The 27,914-nt window shown below is 31.5% G+C and overlaps 2 protein-coding genes across 3 annotated transcripts; one reads left to right on the top strand and one right to left on the bottom strand.

The window, feature by feature from the left end:
• On the top strand, window positions 1–26,860 carry LOC115874201 (fatty acid 2-hydroxylase). 2 transcript variants are annotated; one of them, XM_030889298.1, is made up of 7 exons: window positions 1–185; window positions 14,736–14,970; window positions 19,103–19,328; window positions 20,013–20,176; window positions 20,671–20,803; window positions 25,789–25,908; window positions 26,591–26,860. In XM_030889298.1, exons 2-7 carry the CDS (start codon window positions 14,740–14,742, stop codon window positions 26,674–26,676), a joined length of 960 nt encoding a protein of 319 aa, XP_030745158.1. In that variant the 5' UTR covers window positions 1–185; window positions 14,736–14,739; the 3' UTR covers window positions 26,677–26,860. The 2 variants fall into 2 exon arrangements, with proteins under 2 accessions (XP_030745158.1, XP_030745157.1); XM_030889297.1 differs by lacking the exon at window positions 1–185 and adding an exon at window positions 7,422–7,599.
• LOC115874203 (V-type proton ATPase subunit G) lies at window positions 26,857–27,914 on the bottom strand. Its single transcript, XM_030889299.1, has 3 exons — window positions 27,714–27,914; window positions 27,292–27,491; window positions 26,857–27,191 (listed from the first exon to the last, which is right to left on the bottom strand). Exons 1-3 carry the CDS (start codon window positions 27,793–27,795, stop codon window positions 27,123–27,125), a joined length of 351 nt encoding a protein of 116 aa, XP_030745159.1. The 5' UTR covers window positions 27,796–27,914; the 3' UTR covers window positions 26,857–27,122.

The raw sequence follows: 27,914 nt of genomic DNA, 5'->3' as shown, positions 1-27,914 counted from the left end.
TAATTTTCCAATCCCAATGTTTCATACATAAACATTTGAGAAAAAATCAATTTAGTGTCTAGAAACTACTGATGAAAGTGCTTAGGGTTCGTTCGTTTTGTTAAAAAGTGTATTGTGCAACTTTACATTTAGTATTTTAAAAGAATATAATAGTTAAAATTCAAAATGATATGCCTGGTTTAATGGTAAGTTTGATGAATTGTTAATGCATATTATTTAAAATAATGTGTTAATTATAAATGAGTATAATTAAGTTGGCTTAAACGTGCATATTGTATTCAACATTGTTTTTTACCAGTCCTAATTTTCGGTATTTTGCAAAAACAAAAAGAAACTAAAACAAGTAATTAGATAACTGAAAACAAATTACGGTAAATTATTATTATTAATATGATATAATGACTGACGTTAATATGAGTTCTTGACAAATTCAATATTATACCATATAATCGAAAAAAAAACGGCGTCCAGTTGGCTGGGAAATGACGATCGATGACATTTCCCATATAAATCTACATATAAAATGACAGCAATCTTCATTTCATAGCCATCGCTGACGCCGTTTTTTTTTCGATCATATTGTATTCTTGTTCTAAAGAATTTAAGTTATTATACACTAAAATACTATTATTTCTTATTTTCAATGTTTATAATTTTTTGGATTTCTGATCAAGGCAAAAATTGGCATCTTTGTAATTCTTATGTATAAAAATGAATTGAATAAGGAAAAAACAAACCGAATAAATGTCACAGGAACCAATTAGGATTTTCCTGAGAATAAATAATAAATACAATAATATTTAAACATTTAAAAATATTTAATCAAAATCAAAAAATTATATAAAAAATCTAAAAATTTAATTAATATTATATTTTGCTTATTATAAATATTTGTAAAATATACCAAAAAAACTTATGATTACTGGTTAATAACTAAGTTCTGAATTTATTAATAATTATATATTTTATGGTATGAATTCCATTATAACATTACACACAAATTTCCAATAAATTTATCAATAAATATTTTCAATTTAATACAACATTGTATTCTATTTTTAGTTTAAGATATGCGTTTTCCGTAACATTAAAAATTTTATTTAATGTTTAATACGTTTAATACAAAATAAAATTATTTGAAATTTATAAAGAAAGTGATACAATCATTATCAAAAAACGTATTTTTTCGGATAAAAAAGTAGAAGTTTTATTTATTTTAATTGTTCTAATTTTCATTTAGCCTTGGTTAAAGAGGCGACAGTTGCAGCTAACAATTATTATTTATAATTACACTTAATAAGCATTTACAGTTTGCTATATCCGATAAAGGTACATTCAATGGCAGTGAAAGAAAAGATCAATATATTTTTTAATAATAAAGACAAATAAATTGTAAATTTTCTTAATAAATAAAGATGCAATAAATTAGCAAAAAATATTTTCTGAATAATTTGTTTATTGCTTTATTTAGATGTCATTGCTTTATTGAATTTTAATACTTAAGTGCCAAACTTGAAAACAAAAACATATACATATCTTTAGGTTCTTCAAGTACGTGACAAGATTATATATCATTATTGCCAAAAAGATTTTCCAAAAAGCGTTACCCTTATCAGTATCTGTAAATTCGAAGTCAATATTTGCTACAGTAATTTACCTAAAACGATAGTACCTGAAATAAATGTCCTAATTATGGGAGCATCAAGGTTCTATCAAAGATTAATTCAGTTTACTATGATGTCATGAGGAAGAAAATATATATTTGAGATATAATTATAAATTTCTTACTAAAGATAATACATAAACAATAATACCTGTCATGAATTATAAAATTGATGTTTTTTTTAATAAGGATTTTTTTTTAATATAATTTAAATTGTCTTTAATTTTGTAATGTTTTCACAACGTTTCGGTCAAACGTATGACCAGTTAGTCATGAATTATAAAATTGATGTTTTTTTCACTAAGGATTTTTTTTAATATAATTTAAATTGTCTTTAATTTTGGAATGTTTTCACAACGTTTCGGTCAAACGTATGACCAGTGAGTCATGAATTATAAATTAACTAATGTACTTTAAATCAAATTGAAACGTGGTTCAAAAAGTTATACAGGGTTAGACACAATTAATATTGAACATTGGTCGCCTTTAAAAGCATGTTACTCTTTTATTTTAAATGGAATACCCAGAATATTATTCCGACGTTCAATTGAGAATTCATGTCTCTTCAAAATGCTATTAAGGTTGCCTACCCTTCAAACAAAGATTTTCCTAGATATTTACATTTACACGATTTGATCTGAATAGATCTTTATTATATAAAAAAATCTGCAGTGTGCATTCACCAATTAATAGAATACTTAAATACTCCTGATTTATCTAGTCTGTTTTTTTTATGGGGATATGTTAAAGACAGTTTACAAAATTGGACCAACTATTATCGACAACATGAAAGAAATTATTGTAGCTGCCTTTCGAGGTAGAACTCAACATATGCCTTTTAAAATGAAAAGATCCTTTTGAAAAGACAATTATTTTATGCAGTTAACAGGAAAGCAAACATTTTGAGCATTTGATTTCATTTAGCTAATTTTTGTCACATAATTATAGGTTTATATTTAGTTTTAATTTTGTAATATTAAAATATGTTTTAAACGTCTATCTTTTTATTACCGTAGAGAATTTTACTCTACAATCTTTAATTTTTGTTAAATTAACAAAATAAATATCACACAGCCACCTAGATTTTTTTAAATTATAAAGATTAAAGATTACAATAAAGATTAAAATATCTAGAAAAATCTTTGTCTGAGGGGTAGACAGCCTTAGTAATATTTTTAAGATTTATAAATTCCCTATTGAACACCGGAAAAATATACTGTGTGTTCCATTTAAAATAAAGGAGTAACTTGCTTTTAAAAGTGACTAATGTTCCATATTAATTTTGTCCCACCCTGTATTACTTTTCGAGTCAAATTTCAATTTGGTTTAACATACAATGGTTACTGTAATTAAATATCAGGCTGTACAAGGTCAACTAAAATTTAGGTAGCTATTCTCGAAATTTAAAATTTACTCATCATTTTCACAAAAGATGAGAGAGATTTTAGGTATATGCTTCTTTAATAAAACTCATCTTTATTTTTTTCCTGGAATCCGAAAATCAGTTAATATATATGATGTTCCATTAGAAAAAACACAACTTTGATGTGTAACTTTTTTTGGAGACACTCTGTATAATTTTATATATTTTTATAAAATGCTTTCAGTTAACCTATATACGCTGCCAAAATTTCATTTCGATATAAACTACCGTTCTCCTTGGAGCTACCGCGGCGTATGAGAGGCGCCACCCTGTATAGCAACCATATGTCAATGAAGAAATGACAAAAAACAAAAACCTCATGACTCAAATGTGCACGATCCATGTGCGGCAAATGCAGATCCTGTATTAGCATGAGCTGTATTTGAAAAAGTTATGTACAGGGTGGGTCAAATTGGAAGCTTTTAAAGGGAAATGCCTTTTTCTATAGAAGATAGACGAAAACTAATATCGGTGTCTGGAGCTCAATTTTTATCAAAAACATGATGGTGAAAACCGCACATCGATATCTGTTGCAGTTTCGGGGTTACGTTTGTTTTTCAAAAATGTGCATTTTTAACAAATCGCTGTAACTTTTTTGCTATGGAAAATTTTGTATTTTTGTGAAAACATTCTCAACGCACCTTTTTACATAGAATTTAACGGTTTAAGTATATTTTTTTTTAAATTAATAATTTAAGAATTATCCTCAGAAAATTTGATTTTTTATATGGGACACCCTATATATTTTTAATTAAGTGAAAAGAACCTAAAATTACCTTTCCAAAAATATAGCATAGTTGATATTTTGCGCGATTCCTCTTCGAGATATAGAGTTTTTAAAAATTCCCCCACTTTGAATAAGTAGGCTTTGAACGCCGCCGTCTGTAATGCAGAAAAATTCTAGTTGTAAGCAGCTATTAAAACGAAAATAATATTTGCAATGAGAGATGGGGACTTTTATAATAATTTAAACTATATTTAACAGCATCAACACAGTTAAACTATATCTCATAACAATAAAAATTAATCGCAAACCAAGTCATGAGATTTTGCTACAGGTGTTCGACATGTCGACCGTCTTTTGTTAAGCTGCGTCCTCACTGAGTCGACACTGTCTATCGACATGGTCACATACATACACACATACATACACACCAAATTGACAGAAATTTTTGTCGATTAGTCGAAATCAACATGTCTGACGTAGATGACGCAATAGTTGCTTGTGCCGCATATATTATTATCGCCAATTTCAAACTTTCAAAAGCTAACCATTTACTTGCATACACAACACATCCTCCGTACCAGTGCCAGAATTCTTGCTCTCCTTTATTTTTTCACTTCTCTTGCAAATTGACTCTGAAGATTTTTTATTTTTTGTTCTACCGCTTGCTTATCGATGTTAAATTGATTAGCAATTTCCATAAGGGCATCATGCCTCAAGTTTCTGTTCTTATAGTTTTTGATTTTAGAATCCAATATATTCTTTTTCAGTTTGTATGCCTCAATAAAGGCTATGACTTTATCTTGCTGCCATTCCATTTCTTCAACGAAAAAGCACGACTACGATGTCAACTAGCCAAGACGTCATTGTGTATAACAGTTTTTCGAATGTCGAACGTCGAAAACAGGTCCACACACTAATGTCGATCGACTGTTCCTTGATGTCTACCGACGGACGACGGAAAACAAATCGACATGTCGATCGATTAATTCTGTCGATCGACACCGTCGATTGCCACGTACACACCAAGTCGACAGCGTCGATAGACAGGGTCGATCGACAGTGTCGACTCAGTGAGGGCGCAGCTTTATGGACAGACGAGACCGTTTTTGAACATTTCTCATTGAATTCATTAACTCAGTGGGGGTGAAAGATACTAGACGGGCAATTTAAAACTAAGAACCTTTATTCTTCCGGAAAGATAAAAATCCACTAAGCATAACAGGCGCTAAGTTCGGCGGCCTCGGCGGCCAACGACTGGGGTCTTGGTTAGCTATTCAATTATTCTCGAAATTGGCTGCAAAAATTTGCCGATAACTTCAGCGTTCTGAGACGGTGCGTCGTCTTGCTGGAAAAATATGTTTTCGAGTTCCATTAAGGGCAATAAGGGGTCCAAAGCCTACTAGTTAAAAGTAGCGAACTTTAAAAAATTCTGTATTTCGAAGGGGATTATAACAAAATATTAAGTGTGCTATATTTTTGGAAAGGTAATTTTAAGTTCTTTTTACTTAATTAAAAATATACAGGGTGTCCCAAATAAAAAATCAATTTTTCTGTTAATAACTTCTTAAAATCTTAAAATCTTAAATCTTAAATTATTATTTTTAAAAAAATTATACTTGACCGTTAAATTCTACGTAAAAAGATGCTCTAGAAATGTTTTCACGAAAATACAAAATTTTCCATAGCAAAAAAGATACAGCGATTTGTTAAAAATGCACATTTTTGAAAAACACCCCGGAACTCATAAACGGTAACATATATCGATGTGCGGTTTTCACCATCATGTTTTTGATTAAAATTCAGCTCCAGACACCGATATTAGTTTTTGTTTATCTCCTATTGAAAAGGGTGTTTTCCTTTAAAAGCGTCGAATTTGACCCACCCTGTACATTCAAGGTTTGCAGTTGCGTTGAAAATAATTATTTATGTTTATTACTTTAGCTTCACATTTCAGTTGTTTGTACTTTTAATAATACGGGAAAATCATAAAATATATATGTCTTTAATTTCTATGGGTTTCTTAGCCAAGTTATATTTCTGCTGTCAAAAATTCTTAAAAAATGCGTTTTACTCTATTTTTGTGTTTAACACTCGGTAATTGTAAATTCATATATAGTAAGTATCTAAGACAATTTTTTAAACTCAGTGCCTTTTGATGGAGTTGTTTTGTTTTTATACTATCCAATTGAAATGAATCTTTTTGAGCATGCACCTGTTAAGCTTGAACTTCCTGTGACTGTGACTACCTGTGTTGGTAACTATTGGTAACTCAAAGGATCTACATCATTCAATATATCGATATTTGAAAAAAAAGTGAAAGTTTGATATCTGCAGAAGAAAGGCACGAAGGATTTTAACAAATAATATACGTACAGTAGAAAAGTACATACCTTTGGCAATCTTCAACATAATTTGGCTTTCTAATAAAATGCATAAGCACTTGTAAATATTTTGTTTTCGTATGATATCTGCCTTGCTGAGCAGAAAACGACCAAATTTGGTTGATAAAAATGTATCGAAATACAAAGAATATTCATGCATTTTTGTATCAATTGGAATGTCTACTATTTATTCTTATCAGTACACATTTTTTGGCTTATTTCTAACCAAACGCTAAAAGCCCTTTTGTCCCGCTAAATTTATCTTCCAACGCACTGTGCGCTCGTCCGTCAAATGCAAAAGTAACTGTCACTGTCAAAAATCTTTAGCGCCAACTTCAACTCGGTCAGTAGATGACGTAAAAAAAACTGACAGTGCAGGAAGATAGGAATCGAACTATCCTTATCTCTATAGTATCCTTGAGGTGGGCTAACAGCCAGAATAGGAATACTTTACTTTCTTTGCCTAATTTCTTACTAATAGTTGTTACTGAGATGATCGCTTTTAAGGCTGCTTGCCTATCGGATAAGATAGATATTTCTTCTATTCTTTTCTAAGATAAGTTGTACCTACGCATCTTTCGATAGTGTAGATTTCTGCCTGAATGATGGTGAGGTAGGTGCCCATTGGTTCGAAGTATTTAGTTTTCGGCCCAAATATCTCTGTTCCTGTTTTGATTTTGGAAACATCAGTATACCATATTATGGTATGTTCTTTTAACTGATGAACAAACGTTTCTCTCTGTTCCAATTCTTTTTGTTGCGCTATACTACAGAGAAGTGAGTAAGGTCACTCTCAATGGCCATTCTGATCATTATCGCAATGGCATATCAATAACAATGACTTCCATTGCTGCTGTTATGGGTATCATTCCAGATTCTGAAGGTATCGTCAACATATTTTTTAGTACCTATTTGATATAGATTTATTAGAAAAATGAAAAAAATATGTATAAATTTAAAAACCGAAAGTGCTTCAAAACTAAAGTGTTTCTCCAAAAAACCTTTCCGCCGAAACTAGAGCCGAAGAAAACACGTAACAAATTCACGTATTAGTCATTATGTACATAATATACACACATATTTATATATGAGCATATATCGTTGAAAACCCTCGTTAAAATAGATGCGTAATCGTAATAATTGAAATATTCACTCACTCCTACTAGAAAAATATTATCTAATTATTTTATCTGTCAGGTAGATTAGATAAACTGTCGAAATGCCTAATCTTCACGCTTTATTTGAGTTATAGGTAATAACTTATTGTACAAACGCCAACTAAATACTACTTGATATTTTCTTTTTTGAAAAAAAAATGGTGAATTAAAAGTGTTAAATCGGTGAAAAAAGTAATGAAATTTAGTTTTTCTTTATTTATTATATTATTTCTGGAATAATTTAACAAGTAAGTACAAAAAAGTCGTATAATGACATAATCTAGTAGTATTACAGAAATACGCGTTAAAAAAAATAATTAAAGAAAATTTACATTACTGATCAAATGTTTTTAAAGAGCTACAGTTGTACAAATATAGGAAGAGACTTGGGGATAACACCGGTCGTGTGTTATTTTATATTTCTCGCGTCTCTAGCTATACTTGTTAAGTTGTACATATTTTTGCATTTTAAAATTTTGAAAAAAAAAATTAAATGCGATTTTCACTTTTCTACAGAGTGAAAAACCGGGAAGAACCGAGAGTTAATAACTTCGAGTCCCGGTTCTTTGATGTCTCAAAAGAACCGGGAATTCCTGGTACTTTCGGTACTGGCATTTCCCAGCCCTGTGTGCACTACTGTGTCCTACTGACATTTTCCGTGTCCTATGTGTGTTTATTTAAAAACTAAAGTATATAAAAGCAACGAATCTAAATAATATCTTATTCAAAATAGAATGGAAAAAGCTTTATAAAAATTCCTTTAAAGTAATTGGAGTTTGTATACCACAGTGGCTTAAGACCACCCCACTGCACCCCTTAAAATACTTGCACCTATTTAAGTGATACCCTGTATTAAAAAACTGATTTTTCCTACTAATTGAAAATAACCTAATAAGTACTAATATGTTAATTGAAATTTTTAAATGTACTTAAATTTTAATAAACTGCCAAATAAAACACTAAATCACCCCATCAACATCATCAGCAGATGATTAAAACTGAAACTAGTTTTAATCATCTGCCGATGATCTAACATGGTTAGCGAAACGCGCGTCCAGTGTAAAAAGAATATATAAACAAGGGTAAAAGTAAAAGTGTTTTGGTGTATTGTGGTAATTTAGTGTTTAATTTTGCTGTTGTAGCACCAAAGGTTCCAACCCCAATCTGTAATGTTTAATAAGCTATGATAAAAATAAACCAAACTTAATTCGTTTTAAAAACGTACATAAATTAATATAAGAAATACAGTAAATTAATAACTATTGACAATTGTCTGTGATAGCAGTAACACCCACTCTACATTATACCTTTATTTGCAATCCAATTAGATCACTATTTTATCATTTTAGACATAACAAATGAATATCGGATGTGATATTTGAACTTACTAAAAATATATTTAAAATATCCGCTACCAATGCACTCAAATTTTGTAAAATCTTATATCGTATTATGATTTTTATAGGATATTTAAAACTTAAGTTAACTTTCATTTAAGGCGCCTGCATGCATATTTTTAACGAAATGCAAAATGCATCTTATTTACTTGTTACTAGTCGAAATCTATTAAGAACCTAATATTTCTTTAGATTTTATTTTATTTATTCTCAGTAAGTCATACAATAAATTCCTTGAAACCTATAATATTAATTTACCAAAACAAGTTGATAAAAGTTGTTCCAATATATTAATTCTTTTATCGATATTAGATATTGCCTAATATAGTCTTACTGTCAATGTGCAAAATCGATTTCTTATCATTTTTACATCTAGATGTATCAAAAAGTACAAATTCTAATATGTATGACACGGATTTTTTTTAGTTTAATATTGAATCACCGTTAACTGGCTAAATTGGGTATTTAAAAAATTTATTATACAATAAAGAAATTCTTATCTGCATCTACAGGATTATTACGTTGTTTTTCTAGAAATAATCTAATGACAGAGATAAAATTTCTCTGAAAATATACTTATTAGGCATACTCAAATAATATATGACTAAAGTGACGCATATGGCGCCATTCTCGCACTGTAACGTCCCGTCACCGTTACGTCGCGTCGAGCCGCCGCGCCGCGCCGCACAGTGAATTGACCCAATGCAATTTGCTGGACATTCAGCAATTATGCAAAATTTCTAACTTAAGACATTTTTCTGAATAAATGTGTTCTAAAATCTTCATAACTGTAATAAATAATAACTAAAAAAAGTTCCTAAAAAGAAATATAAAAAGATTTACTGCCACTAGGCGCCTCTTTGGAAAATAGACAGTGAGGCGCATTAATGCGAGAAAGTCAATATCGTCGTTGTTGACAAAGATATGAAAAAAAGTTCTATACAGATGTTGTATGGTTTAAAATGGTGCATATCCTATAAAATATTTTGTTGTATACAGGGTGTCCCGAGAAAAATTATGATAAAGCTTTAATTTTTTTTAAATTTTACCACCAATTTTTCTTTACATTATTGGATATAGCATAAAATTTTGCATACAGTACCTCATCCTCATGTGATTCACGTAAAATATACAGGGTATATACAGGTCCATTTAAATTAAACAAGTTATTACAGTTTAAAGCTAATAATTATTTAAAATAAATTTATAGACACTCTGTATGAGGTAGTATTATTTTTATTATTGCAACACAAAATCTAGTAAATACAAAAACTTCAGTACAATATTTGGTTTTAAAAACATAAATATATCTAGAGAAATATAGGCATTAAAATTGTTATTGCTTTTTCACAAAACCGTAAATATTTCAAAAACGGAAAGATTAAAGTGCGGTAACTCTTAATTAAATTACGTTTATTTTAATCGTACAAACTAAAAATATAATAATATACAGAGTGTTCCATTTAAAAAAATAAAACTTTGATATTTTTTATTTATTTGGGACACTCTGTACGTTTTGCAAATAATTTTAAAGTGTAGCTTTAGTGGTCCATCAACAATCCCATCACTCATAATTTCCACAAATGTAATCAGTTGGCTACAATACTCCGTGTCGAATAGCGTGAACAACCCTGTATATTTTTAACTGATAGCTAAAATGTGAGGCAATTTTTCTACTAAAAAATAAATATAGCGAAGGAAATCTTGTTAGTTAGTGGTCAAAGTTAATAGTATAAGAAATATCTCACAAGTAAGTTGACAAAAATCATCCATGCAATTAGAAAATACTTGCCACAAATCTAATTGCGTGGATGATACTAAATGATGTCCTGATTCATCACTGACTCATCAACGCCCAGACCAAATCCTTGACCCTAGAAAGCTAAAATTTTGCACAGGGGCACATTTTTGTTCCTTTTATGTATTACGTGAGATAAGAAAGGATTTTTTAAAATTCATCCCCTAAGGGGGAAAAAGGGGGGTGGAATATTACAATATTAACGCTTAAACACGTATATTTTATATTCTTTTTTTACATATTTTAAGATTTTTTAAAAATGTATACAGGGTGTTTCGAAAAATCTGGTCATTGTCAAAATCACGATCCTGCTTAAAGTACTTGTAATATAAACAAGGTTAAAGAGCTTGACGTAAAAAGCTGATTTTTGGAAAACGGATTGACTTTAGGGTGTAGAGGTTCGATAAGAAGGGATTTTTTGAAACTCGAATTCTAAGGGGGTGAAACCACTCCTCAAATAATAGAATATTTTTTTTTATTTAAAAACCGGTGAATTTTTCGGAAAAACTCTTAAACATGTATATTTTAATTTGTTGTTTTATATATTTTAAGATTTTTTAAGAATTTATACAAGGTGTTTTATAAAATATGGCCATTAAGTAATCACAATTCTGCTTAAACTGCTTGACGTTTAAAGCTGATTTTTGGCAAACGGATTGACTGTGGGATGTAGAGGTTCGATGAGGAGGGGTTTCTCGAATCTCAAATTCCAAGAGGGTGAAAACGTCCTTCAAATATTACAATATTTGTTATTTAAAAAACGGTTAGTCTTTCGGGAAAACGCTTGGACACGCATAATTTATTTTGTTTTTTTAAATTTTTTTAAATTTTCTAAAAAATCATACAGGGTGTTCCAAAAAGTTGAGTAATTGATTAATTGACCAAACCACGATTCTGCTTAAACTGCTTGACGTAAAAAGCTTATTTTTGGCAAACGGATTTTTCGAAAGTCAAATTCCAACGAGATGAAACTACCCCTCAAATATTATCAAGTTATATAATAATATCGCCATATTGTTTTTTCTCATGCTGACATAAATGTGAGAAACTTTTATCCAGTTTGTATGTTAATGGAAATTCTTGCTTTGCTTTATCATCACCATTACAAATTATTAATAATAATACCCAAATACCCAATTAATAATACCCGCGACTTCGTTCGCGTTGAGTACACGCTAGTAAAATAATATATTGTTTAAATCTAACATACTAACTTGCAATAAAATGAACTGAAAATATCAGATTTGTTAAACAACTTAAATCTATTTATGGTTTCCCTTATAAATGTAATATGCGGTGTATATGATAAAATCTAAATTTATACATCCTTGAGTAAGATTTACAAAATTGTTTAAATTCTGCAAAATAATATAACTAGTAATAATTACATCAATATCACGAGCATAATAATACATAATCAATTATTTTAAATTAATGCAAGGTTAAATTAATTAATTAAAAAATAAGATGCCAGCTAAATACCTTTCTGAGAGAATTTGCACTTGGACTTTTCAGATATACACGATGCTCCCGTATTTGCTACCAGGACATAGCTAACATTAACACTTACTAAAAACTTATTTAAGGAAAAATCTCATATCCGCGTATGGCTAAAAAAAGGTTGGTTTAACAGAGGACGTTAAAATTTTCAAAAAAATGTTGTTTTTGACAGTGTCACATCCTGAAAAAAAATATAATTCGCCCGTAATATTGCACCATATAAGGGCTTCTGCATTGATTTTTTATACAAGAGGTTTTAAAAACGTCAATGTTTGGTTACTGTATTCCGAATAAAAACAGACTTATTTAAATTTTTGTTTTTTCTAATATACAGTATGTCCCCGGATTGTCTTTACAAGAGGAAAAACTTTTTTATCGTTGACATTTTGAGAAAAATGCATTCATCATAAATGTTTTACTTGTTCTAAAATAGTTAATCCCGTTTATACTATTCCAAATTTCCATACCGTTTTATAGTGGAGTGCCCAGAGACTTTTACCTCGGAATTCAATTACTGTGAATGTATGAATGTGAAATCTTCTGTATTGTGTTTTATAGATAAAATACTAAAATGTTTACCCACTTTTTTTTGTTGCTTTTAATTTTTTATTTTAGTAAATTCTTAATTATTTTCTTCTTAATTTTTTATTTTTTTAATTCCTTTTCTACGTAAATTTATAATAGAAATAAATAAATCTAATGCATAAGCTATACCTATTCTGCTTATATTCTAATCATTGAAATTTTGAGTGAAATCGAATTATACAGGGTTGCGCGTCATATACGACGCGGTTTTGGCAAGGAGAACAAAACTTTGTATTGAAATGAAATTTTGTTAGCTTATGTAAGTCAATTTAAAGCATTTTCTTCTACAGGGTGTCCCCAAAAAAAGTTACACATCAAAGTTATGTTTTTTGTAATGGAACACCCTATATATATTAGCTGATTTTTGGATTCTAGTAAAAAAATAAAGGTTTGTTTCATTAGAAAAGTATGTAACTAAAATGTATAGTTTTTGAAATACATTCACCGGCACGAAATTGGGCACCTTAATTAAAACTTTGATGTATTTTAAAGGTTAATATATTTTGTTTTAATGGGCCGATTTTGATGATTTTTTAAGCAGTGTGTAGCCAAATTATTTGACTTTTTAGTATATTTTTCTAAATTAAATGAAATTTCTTAATGAAACTCCCCATCTGTTAATTATACGAGGGAAAACAAAATGCTGATATTTTGGTGAAAGTTTAAAACACCCTGTGGAATATGTTAAAACAGCAAGAAATTTAAAAATAATTTTATCATCTAGATACATCCTTTCTCGATGGTTTGTTTTTGGTTATCTCATTAGCTTGATTTTTGTTGGAAATATTCGCTTTTGAAGAAGACACTAACATTTTTTCGTAATTTTTACATTAAGACCATACCTTTGCTTTTGGGCCTAGTCAACACATCTAGTAAGTTCTGGTCCCGAAGTAGGCCTTCTTGACATAAGATTTTCTTCATTTAATCTTCTTCTTATAGTCCGTTAGTTAATATGTACGTTCCTTAAGTGCAATTCATTATCAATTTGAAATGCTGATAAACGGCGGTTTCTTAGCGATAAACTTACAATAAGTCGATTGTCTCGACTAGAAGTTCTCAAACGAAGGTTCTTAGACGTTTAAATTGGCGTCCTTATGGACGTGGTCATAATTGGTATTAAGGTATTTTTGGAACCGGAATTTTATAGGAAATTCACTGAACTAACAAATATAGATATATATTTGACTCACCCTGTATATCTATAAAAATATTTTTGAAATGTGAACTACCATTAACCACATATTTTGTAAAAGGTTTGGAGTGAAAATTTCAAATAGGAATCCTGATACAGAGCTTTTCCGGAATACGGAGCCATCTTGTAATGTATGCATTTGTATATGTGTTTTTATAAACTTTTTAATATATCTTATTAACAATACAATGCAAAAAGTTTTATAAAAATTTGAAAAAGATTTGAAAAAAAATCAACCATATTTTCATGTTTTTTCATTTCCTCTAAAACGGTATGGAAATTTGGAAAAGTATTAACGGTATTAACCATTTTAGAGCAAATAAATTTTTTTATGAAGAATGCATTTCTCCCAAAATGGCAATAATAAAAAAGTGTTTCCTCTTGCAATCCAGGGACATACTGTAGTTCCCTACATGTAACTCCAGCCTCTGACCACTAAGTGTGATGTTGTTTTGACCAAAAATGGCTGGCATTCATCACTTTATTATATTGCAATAACAACTTTTCAAGAAAGTTTAACAACAACAAAATTCATATAGAAATGGAAATAAAAATAAGACCCTCTCTAAAATGTAACGCACTGTATGGTTTACAAAAGTTATACAGAATACTTTTAGATAATTTACGGTGTACCCTATAGATCGATTGGCTGATCGCATGCATCTATAATTTTTTAAAAAGCAATTTATTACCGCAAGTTCGTCAAACATCAGGAAATTCGTACAAAAACTGTGCCTTGTCACATTAATAACAATATTTAAATAAAGCACAAACACTGTCATTGAATTATATTTTTTTACATCTGTCTTTGTTTATATCCAATTATGCTCTTCGTTTTTTTTTTCGGATCGAAATTCAGTCCAACAACATATAACAAGCAGAAAGTAAACAGAATTATATTTTTTTCCGCAGGAAAATGAAAGAAAATGGCTCCTTTGATGTGCGACACGACAAAGAAGAATATAACATATATGGTTTTTTAAACAATCACCCAGGGGGAATTAATTATTTAAAGCCCTACAAGGAAAAAGATGTTTCCAAACGGATGCAAGACACCAAACACTCCAAAGCGGCATATTATTTATTCCAAGAATATAACAAGAATGGTAAAAGAACGAGTAAGGGACAAGATGACGAAGACTTAGAAGTTAGTAGAGTTTCATATCTTTAATTACTTTAATAAATTATCATTCATCACGAGGAACACTATGCTATTACATTCTTTCGTTCTCTTAAATACATGTAATACGTACTACTGATGCCGATGTATATAACTTTGATTTTTGAAATATTTTATAGTGAAAATATCCTGTTTTATACGTGTTTTCATACGTACAAGTGATGCTGATGTATATATATTTCATACCAATTAAACTTTTAGTTACATAATCGAGGGCGCGATTTATAAATTCATTGTTGCCATGTTTACAGACTAACCGGAATTTACGTTTCGCGCTGGGGATACAGGTGGTAACTCTCAAGGCTATAAAAATGTCAAATTTGGTTGATTTATTTATTTATTTCCTGACATTGTCATTCGTTTTGACACTTTAGTTTTGTATTTGATTTAAATAAATAGTGTTGTGATACTTGTTTACTAATGTTTACTAGCAGACCTTGCAGTCGAACATTGTTCTTTTTAGAACATATTTTAGTGTGAAGTGGTACAAGATAGATTAATAGCCGTAAAAAACTCATCGCAACCATAGACAAACTAACAAAAGCAAGACGCGTCAACGCTGTACTGCAAAACGGTAACAAGTTTGATAAGAGTTTATTACCGCGCTTGCGTCAACTGGCCTTTTAGACGAGGACGGTTTACTTATGGATTGTGTATTTTGTAGTAGCCTTTTAGACAAGGATGTTTAATTAAAAAGCGTTTATTAAAATCAAATAAATTTATTTCCATCGGTAAAATAAACAATAATTTCTGGACATAACAGATATAAAAACAAAAGTTAAATAAACGAAAACGTATTTCTCTTATTAAAATAACAAAAAAGATGATAAAAAAAACAGTTATGGTAAACGAAATAAAAGCATTATTCTTCAAAAGGTACAAAAAAATAATTATGTATATTATAATATTAATAATAGGAACAACAAGAAACATCTTAAAAATATAAAACTTTTTCAAATATAAAACAAAAACATAAACTTCACATTTTCACAAGAATTTGCAAAAATATTAACATTTCGAGTCTATTATAAAATATAAAGCACGAAAATTCAAATCATAAAAAGATTAAAAAGATAAAGATTCTTATAACTTACAGTCAATTTGTAGGACCTTCGTTTTGTCTACGTTAGCGATGTAATCACAATAATATGTATAATCACAGTAATTATTATGTTCTTCATAAATGGAAAATGTATTAAATTATTTGTTTTCGTTTTGTACGCTAATAAAATAATAGTAATAACCAAACAAAACGCAAAATCAGGAATTCAACAGTTCGTTCAAGGATGGTTCAAGGCAAAAACGTTTTTCGTTTTATTTAGGTTAGGTTTGACGAGTGCGACTGCGCGATGATTTCTGACTCAACTGGCCAGCGCAAAAACAATAATTCGACTTCCTCAATCCTTTGAAAAGTCTTGCTTTTGTTAGTTTGTCTATGATCGCAACTTACTAGAATATCTTGAACGAGAAAGCGGCAGGGTTGCCACCCATCCAGATTTGGTCGGGACAGTACCGATTTTGATCCAAAAGTCCCGCGTCCCCAAAATATTTTGATAAAAGTTGTTTCCTAAAATATTTTGATAAAAGAAAATATATAAAAGTGGGCAACGCTGTACCGGTCAAGCTTAATCATGTGGCTAAAAGTTTATTTGGTATGAACTGTACAGGGTGGGTCAAATTCGACGCTTTTAAATGAAAACACCCTTTTATATAGGAGATAGACAAAAACTAATATCGGTGTTTGGAGCTCATTTTTTGTCAAAAACATGAAGGTGAAAACCGCATATCTATATCTGTTACCGTTTCGGAGTTACGGGGTGTTTTTCAAAAATATGCATTTTTAACAAATCGCTGTAACTTTTTTGCTATGGAAAATTTTAGATTTTTATGAAAACATTTCCAAAGCACTTTTTTAAGTAGAATTTAATGGTTTAAGTATAATTTTTTTTTAAATTAATAATTTAAGAATTATCAACAGAAAATTTGATTTTTTATATGGGACACCCTGTATATTTTTAATTTATTGAAAATAATTTAAAATTACCTTTCCAAAAATATAACACACTTGATATTTTACTCGATTCCTCTTCGAGATATCGAGTATATAAAAATTCGCCCGCTTTAAATAAGTAGGCTTTGAACGGCACCGGCTGTAATGCAAAAAAATTCTAGCTGTGAGCATCAATTAAAACGAAAATAATATTTGCTATAAGAGATGCAGAATTTTATAGCAATTTAAAATATATTTAACCAACATCAACATATTTAAACTATATCTACAGTACGTCTGTCCGTTCTGTGGCTACGGGGTATCCGTGAGAGAGGAAACGATATTCTCTCGATGTTTTTCGTAAAAAATTAGACGACGCGTCCCATCAATAAAAATTCGACAAATTTGCAAGTAGCCAATAAAATAAGTGGACGGAGCGATTTGCGGTGACGTACTCTTCAAGTCGACGTCTAAAATATATTGCTGTTTATTTAAATGTTTTTTGTCCGCATTCCTTTCATAGACACAGATCCAGCAGACGAACTGTAATAACAATAAAAATAAATAGCAAACCAAGACACGAGATTTTGCTACAAGTGTTCGACATATCGACCGTCTTCTGTTTATGGACAGACGGGGCAGTTTTTGAACATTTCTCGCGGAATTCATTAACTCAGTAGAGGTGAACAATACCCTCTTTTAACTCCTAAGTATTTTTAATTCTTGTCTAGATTATACGGAAGAATAAGGAACCTTTATTCTTCCGCAAATATATTCATAGGATTAGATCCATGGGCACTAAGTAACGGCTGGGATTTTGGTTAGCTATTCAATTATTCTTGAAATTAGCTGCAAAAATTTGCTGATAACTTCAGCGTTCAGAGGCGGTGTGTCGTCTTGCTGGAAAAATAAGTTTTCGAGTTCCATTAAGGGCATATCATCAATAAGGGGTCCAAAGCCTACTAGTTAAAAGTGGCGAACTTTTAAAAATTCTGTATTTCGAAGGGGATTATAACAAAATATCAAGTGTTTGACAAGTGTGCTGTATTTTTGGAAAGGTAATTTTAAATTCTTTTCAGTTAATTAAAAATATAGAGGGTGTCCCAAATAAAAAATCAATTATTCTCTTGATTTTTTTGTTTTCAAACAAGTCCAAATTAACCGAGATATTTTACTTCGAAAATTTAAAAAAAATATAACTTTGGCCTACATTTTGAGTATCGCTGGATCTTTTCTGGGTTTTCTTTCTTGTATATTTAATCTACTACCTATGTTGCCATATTATTAAGATTTTATGTTCTTAACTAAAAATTAAAAAAACATCTCCAAAAATGTTTTCAAAAAATTCAAAATTTTTCAAAAAAAATTTCGCGAGAAAACATCTTAGATCTGTTTCCGGGGTAGAAATATACCACACCAAAGAAATATTTGCACTTAATGAAGACCCACCTGTATTGTTTCTGAGATTGCCGTTCTTTGTTTAATCATATAATATTAAATTGTTTAATAAATTGAAAATCCGTATTATTAACGTACTGTACCCAAAATCCGTAAATCTACGAGTAAAAATTTATGAGTAGTTCTGGCAACAACATGTCCGGCAACCACTCACTCTGTCGACTGAAAATACAACTACAGTACAGTATTCTTTATCGGCTGCGCTGTAAACAACTATCAGCGCGCAGCGGGGCAGAGCTAAACTAAATCTTAAATCTCGGACAGACTGACGGTAATGCCAACTACATCTCGGACAGGTTTTGTGCCACGAAATCGCTCATAAGGTTGCGCATCTTCTTATTTCTTAAATCAACGATAGTACCGTATGATCGAAAAAAAAACGGCGTCAGCGATGGCTATGAAATAAAGATCGCTACATTTTATATGTAAAGTTGAATTTGGGACATTTCCCGTAAATTGATGATTCACGCAGAATGATGATCGATGATATTTCATCGATCATCATTTCCCAGCCAACTGGATGCAATTTTTTTCGATCATACGTTATTAGACTATTGTTTTTAGCTAATTTTTATTCATAAAATTATCTATATTACAATAATTAGACAACTCTAATTTAGTTTTTTTGTATATTAAGAGATATATTTTTAGAAACTCGTAAATTGGAATGAACCCATGCTGAGTCAAGTAGGAAATCTAGGGATTAATTATAAAGAATGGGTTATATCGCCTGTCGACAGAGAACTACGGCTGTTCGGCAATCCAATGTTAGAGAACTTAACAATCACACCTTGGTATGTTGTGCCCTTAATATGGATACCAGTGATAAGTTATTTAATTATATATGGATCCGAGAGATATATAAAATCTACGCATAGTGAGTATTTAGTCTTCTAGAAAAATAATAGATTATTAATAAAAACAAATTATTCATTATATTTATCAGAATATTTCCTTCTTTGAATAAATATATCATTAAAAAAATTGGTTATTTAAAATAATATATACAGGGTGTCCCTGAAATAAGTGCAAGTATTTTAACTGGTAGTGTAGTCCAATCCGAGAAACACGCCTATGATGTTTTTTTCGCAAAAAAAAAATTGAAAATTCGAAATTTTTTGAAAAAATTTAAGGATTTTTTTTTAGTTTTTAGTTAAAAAACATAATTTCTTGATAATATGGCAGCATAGGTATTATATTAAATTTACAAGAAAGAAAATCCAGAAAAGATTCAGTGGTTGTCAAAATTTTAGCAAAAAATCATTTTTTTTGGAAATTTTCAAAGTAAAATAACTTCGTTATTTTGGACTTATTTAAAAGACGATAAAGAGAAAATATGTTTCTCTTATCGAGATCTACCACCCCTTAAAATACATGCACTTATTTCTGGGACATCTTGTATAGTATACTTTTGACTTTATACTTGATTAAAAACATAAATTATTATTAACAAATTGCTAGACAATCGAAAAAAAAATCATAGTTTTTTTTTCAAACATACAGTAGATAGAATGAGATACATAGTAAATGTAAATTTCTAAATAATATTATATTATTTCAGATCCATCACCCACTGCCAACATAGTCTTACATATAGGTTTAGGAATTATATTATGGAGTTTTCTAGAATACTCCCTCCACAGATGGGTTTTCCATATGGAGCCTTCGGGAAAATCCAAAGTTATGATCTATTTACACTTTGCAATTCATGGATTGCATCACAAAGTAATGAAACATATTTTTTAGATACTATTAATAATTAAAAATTGATTTCGAAAATTATTTTACCCATTTCTATTTACTATTTGTAGCATATTGTTTATTATTAAGTTAGTGTAATTAGTACCGTATGATCGAAAAAAAAACGGCGTCCAGTTGGCTTGGAAATGACGATCGATGACATTTCCCATATAATTTTACATATAAAATGACAGCGATCTTCATTTCATAGCCATTGCTGACGCCGTTTTTATTCAATCATACGGTATATTTTAACGTAATAATTCGGTACTATCGAATATCGAAAAGATATATAAGAATCATTGTAAATAAAACCAAAAAATTAATTCCAAAAGCTATTATAACGCCGCATTTGTATCTACTGTAGGAAATATTTCTATTAAAATGACATTCATACGCGATGTGTAAAAAGTCAAAACGCGAGTGAAACTCTCGTGATCCTTACTACATAATATCAAATAAATAATTTAATTTTTTAGGTGCCTTTTGACACGAGAAGATTGGTATTTCCCCCAGTTCCTGCTGCCATTATTGCCGTAGTTTTATATAAAATTGCTGCAGTTTTAATTCCAGAGTCTGTATCAATTTTGACTTTATCTGGAGCACTTTTAGGTATAATATATTTTAGAAACAAATTAATTATAGTTCATACCAAATAAACTTTTAGTCACGTGATTAAGCTTGACCGGTACAGCGTTGCCCACTTTTACATATTTTAATCAAAATAATATTAATAAAAATATTTTAGGAAACAAAAATAAATAAATTATAAATGTATAAACAGTTATATTTACATCAACAAAATTCTCCTCCTTAACAGTACTTAAGGGACATAAAGGCCGATTACTACTGTTTTCCCATTCAAAATATTCTAATAAGGTTGCGATGAGTTTTTTGCAACGGCTAATAAGCTATCTTGTTCACTTCGCACTAAAAGGGGTTCTAAAAAGAACAATGTTCGACTGCAAGGTCTGCTAGTAAAAATTTTTAAGCTTAAAGTATCACAACACAATTCATTTAAACCAAAAACACGTAATACAAAACTAAAGTGTCGAAACGAATGGCAATGTCAAGAAATAAATAAATAAATCTGGCAACTTGACATTTTTTAGAGCAGAGCTGCCACCGACATCGGAAATCCCCAGTGGGAAATTAAATTCAAGTTAATCAGCCCGACGCCAAATGTGTCCATGATTGCCAACAATGAATTTAAAATCGCGCCCTCGATTAAGTAAATAAAAGTTTAATTGGTATCGCTTATAGCTTATTACACAATAAAATTACCAATAACTAAAGAATACAAGGTCATATATATATCACCCGAGACCAAATTGTTACCATGGCTCCAAACAGTGCCGTGGCCATATATTTTTCTTAACTTAGCTGCTTGAAGGGATATTTATATTTTTGATAAATGTTTTGACTACGCCTATGATGTAGGCGGTGGTATCATACTAATTAATTAAGAAAAAACGTATTAAAATGTTAACAAAAGATATAAAACTAGTATCGACGTATAGCACATATCAAGTACATATAGTATCAGAAAAATAATTACCAAATTCAATAAGAAAACGCTAAAAAGGTGTAGTGGACTGTTTATTTACTTATGAAACGCAACTCCTGGCTTTTTTTATCGTTGCGGCTTTTACACTTGAAAGGCTGAACACTTCACCACTGTAATAAAGTTTATACAATGTTCACTACACACAACAAATTATTTAAAATCGCTAAAATTGTAGCTGTTGACGAGGTGGTTACTCATCCGTAGGCTCCAAAATGATGGCGTCTAACGAACAAATTCTGCTGCAGCCAAAAGCCCGTATATGGGTGTTACATGCCCATGTACAGTTGTACAAATATAGGAAGAGACTTGGGGATAGCACCGGTCGCGTGTTATTTTATATTTCTCACGTCTCTAGCTATACTTGTTAAGTTGTATTCTTGAGTCATTGAAAATTGCCGCATATTAGGCCGAAAAATAATCAATGAAAATGTTCTAAATGACAATCGATAATATTCCTTATACAATTTTGCACATAAAATTACAGCAATCTTCATTGCTGTTGTTTTTCGATCATATTGTATTATTATTTATTATTAGTTTACAGTAACAAAGATGTGAGGTGTGAGGTAGACGATTTATTGGCTCTAAACAAGAAACCATGCCTTTCAAACAATTTTTAGCTAAATATAAAGCCGAGCACAGACCTGACGAATGTTACCATTTCTTCGCATTCGGTCGCATTCGCGAGGAAATATTTATGTGGTGTAGACGTGCATTCGCAGCGAATTAAGTCACGACAAATGGTTTCAGCGCGAACGAATGTTTTCCATCTTCTGACGGTAAAAGTGAATAGATAAAAGAAAATGCGAGCTACAAATGATTGAAAACATTGCAGTGTGGACGTATCGGTAAAAATTCAGGACGGGGAAAGAGTTTGGAGTTTGGATAGTAAAAATGTTTAGCCAAAGAAACAGATTCGTTCAAATGTATCATGCTACTCGCTGCGAGCGGGTAGCAATGGTGCGAGGTGCGAATGGCTATAATACGAATGAATGGTTATATTCGTCAGGTCTGTACTCGGTTTAAGATTAAAACAGAACCTCGTCATATGGATTACTGCAAATAGCTCGTGAGATACCAAACTTATTTTATTTAATTAAAATTAATTATCAAATTTAAGGTGCTTATATTAGTTTCATAAAAAAAGCAGCAAAGTAATGTGAAAACTGCATCATTCTCTCTCAACTCGTTAATAACGAGAAATACCATAAAACGAGAAAATACCATAAAACGAGAAATACCATAAAACACTCAAAGATGGGTCATCCTTTATTACAGATATGATGCGTAGTAGTAAACGCAACGTGTACCGGTAGTCAGTTGGACCGCGCGCTGTTCAAGAGAGCATAGCAAAAGATATATTAAAGAACCAGCAGTACAATTCTGTAAGCTCCATAGCAAGACATTTCTTGCCTGGCTTATGATATTTTTACGCGATTGATGAGTCACTAGAAAGAGAATATGTTTACAGAATCGAAATGCAGCTTTCTTAAAGTTCTCTCTCGAAAACGTTGCTAGCTCTTAAGATGCGTCAGCATTGCTCTTGATCCTGCTCGCGCTATTGCTTCTAATTGAGGTTGCGTTATTTGCATTTCTGTTTGTCGTGATTCAACAAAAAACAATTATTTGTAACTAAACAAAAAAATAAGAATAATCATGGTAGTATAATCATACAGCCTTCCTTAAGGAGATGCGAGATTGTTCGTGGGGAAGCTCCTAGTCAAGTGCTAGGGGGAATTTCCTCTGGTACTTTATTTGGATCAAATAGGTCAAGGAATTGCACCAAGACGTATAACGATGCTGGATGAGATTATCCTATCTGTCAAACAATGCGCACTCTACTGTCATGTCTCACGGATAGAGCGTGTGATGGGAGAGGGTCATAAAAAAAAAATCCTACGATGGCGGGACCAGGTCAAAGAGATGCATGGCTAGATAGAACACTAGCTTCTTCTGGTCTCAACCTTGGGCACCAAAAGGCACACCCCATTGTATTCACCCCTTACTTCTACATTCTAGGCTCTGTAGAAGTGGGTCGACTAACCCTAACTACTCGTGGGATCAATATGAAATCAAGCATAATAAAAACCACCGGTGATGCTGTGGGGAAACCCCCTAGAAACACTAGGAATATTATTAATGCAAATTCCCCTTCGAGGTTCCTCAACAGGAGAGACTGCTGACACTTCTGAAACCAGCCTCCACAAGTGGCACACAAGCTACCACCTCCTCTAGTAAGGGTCTGGAAACTACTAGACAACACAAGCTACCATTTAGTCTACCCGGCCTGTGTCAACCAGGTGGATTATTAGACGCTCTGCTGAGAGTAGGTCTTAGCGGAGCAGAAGTACGGAAATACCTCCGACTGCTCCACGAAGAACTTGTTCCAGAGGAAGAAAAAGCGAAAACACTCCCTAAAAAAGGGGAGAGTAGAGGAACCAACAAACAACCTAGACCATCCCCACCAAAGGATAAGAGAGGGAGGAAAAACCTTTCACCTCTTCTCCGACAAGGCGAGAAAAAAGCCAGAATGGGGCCGTCCAACACTACGAGAGGCAAGCAGGGACGTATCACCAGCTATGCCACTATTGCTGGATAAGTGAAAATGGCGGTGCTGCCAAAGGATTACCCAGAGAGGTTGCACTGACCACCGACAAAGTGGCGAGCAGATTTCAACGCAACAGTCCACAACATGTGGGTCAGCTACGTTTTGCGGCGATACACTTTCGGGTGTGCATGCTCCTCATAGATTGTGTATCTCAAGAATCGGTGGATTGGTTGGTCGAAATGCTAAGCTTAAGAATTGGCAAGGACCGGGACTGGTTGCAGTGAAGGGAGAAAACATCCCAAAAAAGGCGGCCATCACAGTCTATCTGCCGAGGGGCAAGTGGAAAGGCACACCACCTACCTGCTGAGCCTTATAGGCCAGGCTCAGAACTCCAATGCATCAGGGACATCGAGTAGGCGAGTCATCAACTCGAGGGGGGAAGGTCATGGTCAGATCCTCACAATAAGATAATATTTCAATAATATAATATATTGATAATTGATCTCAACTCCAAGGAGGCAATAGAGAAAGAGGGATATATATTATCTGTTATAGATTCGGGACAACACTAGTATCAGGTCTAAAGCTAACCAAGTCCTAACCAAGCTAAAGAGGTGGAGAAAATGGAGACAGATCGTCCAGCTTCCATCTTACGTGTACCACAGAACAGATACAAATTTGTATCTGTTCTGTGCGTGTACCACAGAACAGATACAAATTTGTATCTGTTCTGTGCGTGTACCTCAGCCGGAAACAAGTTCCTCGACTGTGAAGGGTACGGAGGGCCAAACCCCAACCGTGGAATCAGGGTGTATACCCTCGGAGGAAGAACATCTGTTGTCAGAGAAGGATGAGAAATACCTAGTCCTCCCTTCAACGGGAAAATCCTCATGTATGATGGGTTATAAAGGGGGACATAATAGATCTTTAAAGTCGCAATGATTAGCCCCCGCCCTCCCACTCACTCTACATCATCATACATCATACTGCATTAAATAACGGATCCTATGAATGAAACGAAACTAAAAACTAGACAAACAACGCAAACAACTCGAGCGCTTCAAACCGCCTTAAAATAGGTATGCTCGCACGGCTACGAAGCGTCCCTTTTATCTTTTATCCCCATTGACTTCTTACCATGTCTTTCGTGTTCGTGTTTTACGTGGTCGTTCAGCCTGCTCGCGAGTATAGTGGACGCACCTTTAGTGTCTTTAGACTAATACATTTTGATAACAAGATGTATCCAATCCAATCAAGAACTTTATTTTTTTCTAATATAGTCGTCCCTGACTTGATCCACTAATAATTCAAATCACTAACTATTATGACGTAGATTCTATATATAACGCGCACTTATTCATTACTTAAATTATATCTCCTGCCTCCGGTCTAATATCTGTGCTAATATGTTCATTAATTTGTTACAATTTACAAAAATAATTCATAGATTTCTTTTAATAGGTACTATATTATGTTTTTCAGGATATTTAATATACGACATGATTCACTTTTACTTACATTATGGTGCTCCAAAAGAGAACAGCTATTTTTATCATCTGAAGAGGTACCACAATCAACATCACTTTGCACATCACGATAGCGGTAGGTATTTATATGCGGAAGGTTAATTAAATATCGATTTGAAATGTTAAAACTAAAGATTTAATTCGTTTACGAATATATAGTTTCTCGAATAATTCTCCAAATAGAACTTTTCATAACACCGACCGTTAAAAATTAATATCATAAAAAGGTAAATGACAAGAAGAATAAAAAGCTGAACTAAAAAAATGTTTGGATTACAATATAGCCACCATAGCCACCTATATATTTCAGATTTCAGATACTTTTTAGATAACAAAATATCTACTTATAAAATACACCATGCTACTTTGTTGGATATGTTTGAGTGTGTTGAATACCCCTTAATATATAGAAAAAATAATAATACGTATTCATATTATAACTCCCTGGTCTAACGTTTCATTATGTCAAATTATGTTAAGATTTTAACAAAATATTAACAGAAATTAAGGCTTTTATACAACCAGATATACACCGGACGTATAAATCGATGGTTCCTTGGATATTTTTAAATTTATAGCGCACTGGTTTCTTTTCAACTATCAATAAAAATCTTTTTATTCAAAGCTGCTTACTATATTTAATGAAAGCTTAAAAATCTTATGAGCATTTTATTACTCTTTTTCGCATATTTTAGATCCATTTATTGCTGAAGTTTGGGACTATTGGAGGTATTAATAGTACATTATTTAAATTGCAGGTTTTGGAATCAGTAGTGTGGCTTGGGACAACATTTTTGGAACCGCTATTAAGTTAAGAAAACTTAATATGAGCATAAAGTGGTAGAATACATTATTATAACTGTTAACAATTCTTTGCCAGTATTCATTTTACTTTGTCATACTTCATAATGTGAAAATATGGTGTTTCTATTGTCTGAAGAAGCTTATAACCACCTCACTGACCAGTGTTTTTAACTATTTTATTTTATAAAATTTAGAATATTTAATAAAAAAAAGCAACCTAAATATTTATATAGTTTTATTTGTCTGAAAAAAATCAGAAATACAACATTTATAACAAACCTTGGTTTAAACTCTTTGTCTAGCAAGGCATCAAATGCACCATTACAGAAATGTGAAGATTTCAAAAAGATAAACATCTTAAATCAGAACAAGAAATACTTTGAATATACATTAAAAATGGAATGAACAATTTATAATACATTAAGTATCTACATATACACTTTAGTGCCTAAATGCAAAATTTAAGTAAATGCAGGTTATATCTTTTTATTGGCGATAGTTCTTGTGGATTTCTGGTTTGATGTCATATACCAAAGCCAAAATGTCTTCAATTACCTAAACAAAAAATTTCAGTACTCATTTATAATCAACATTATTACATAAAATATAGTCATATGACATTATATTATTTATAATATTAAACAAAAGTAATTACCTTTTCCTTCTGTCCCTGTACTAATCTGTTCATTTCAGCAATTCTAATTTTGGTGTCGGCATCGATTTTTGCTGCAACGTCCTCTTTCGACCCCATATGCTTGGCCTCAAATTCACGGAATTGACGCTCACGTTCTTTGCGGTATTTTTCGATTTCATCTTGAGCCTCTTCTTTTGCTTGCTTCAGCCTCCTTGCTTTACCTAATCAAAAAGAAGGTAGTTTTATTATACATCTTAAAACTCGATTTAAAACCTACATAAAATTAAAATACGTAAATTGAAGCTAAAAATACTAAATTCGTAAACAAAAATCTAATAAAAGATTAATTTCTTTTTGTAAACTACGAGAAACATTAAACAGCACCCTAGATTATTTATTCAAAGGAAACCTTGTGATTCGTTTTTTCATAAAAATGTACTTACGTTTACGGGCATCGGATACTTTTTCTGCAGCTCTTTTTTCAGCAGCCAACAATTGCTGAATTCCCTGTGTCTGACTTGCCATATTTCCTCAGAAAGGAATAATATCAAGATATAGTTTAGAAAAATTAAATGAACGAGTGAACTTCGCAAAACCAGACCAACCCACTGACAATCATATGATCAACTTTTCGATTTTTGTCG

Source organism: Sitophilus oryzae, unplaced genomic scaffold (assembly GCF_002938485.1).
Source record: "Sitophilus oryzae breed Bouriz unplaced genomic scaffold, Soryzae_2.0 scaffold_1242_pilon_pilon, whole genome shotgun sequence".
NCBI lineage: Eukaryota > Metazoa > Arthropoda > Insecta > Coleoptera > Curculionidae > Sitophilus > Sitophilus oryzae.
The sequence above is the reverse complement of the archived record's forward strand: the minus strand, read 5'-3'. Positions and strand labels throughout refer to the sequence as shown.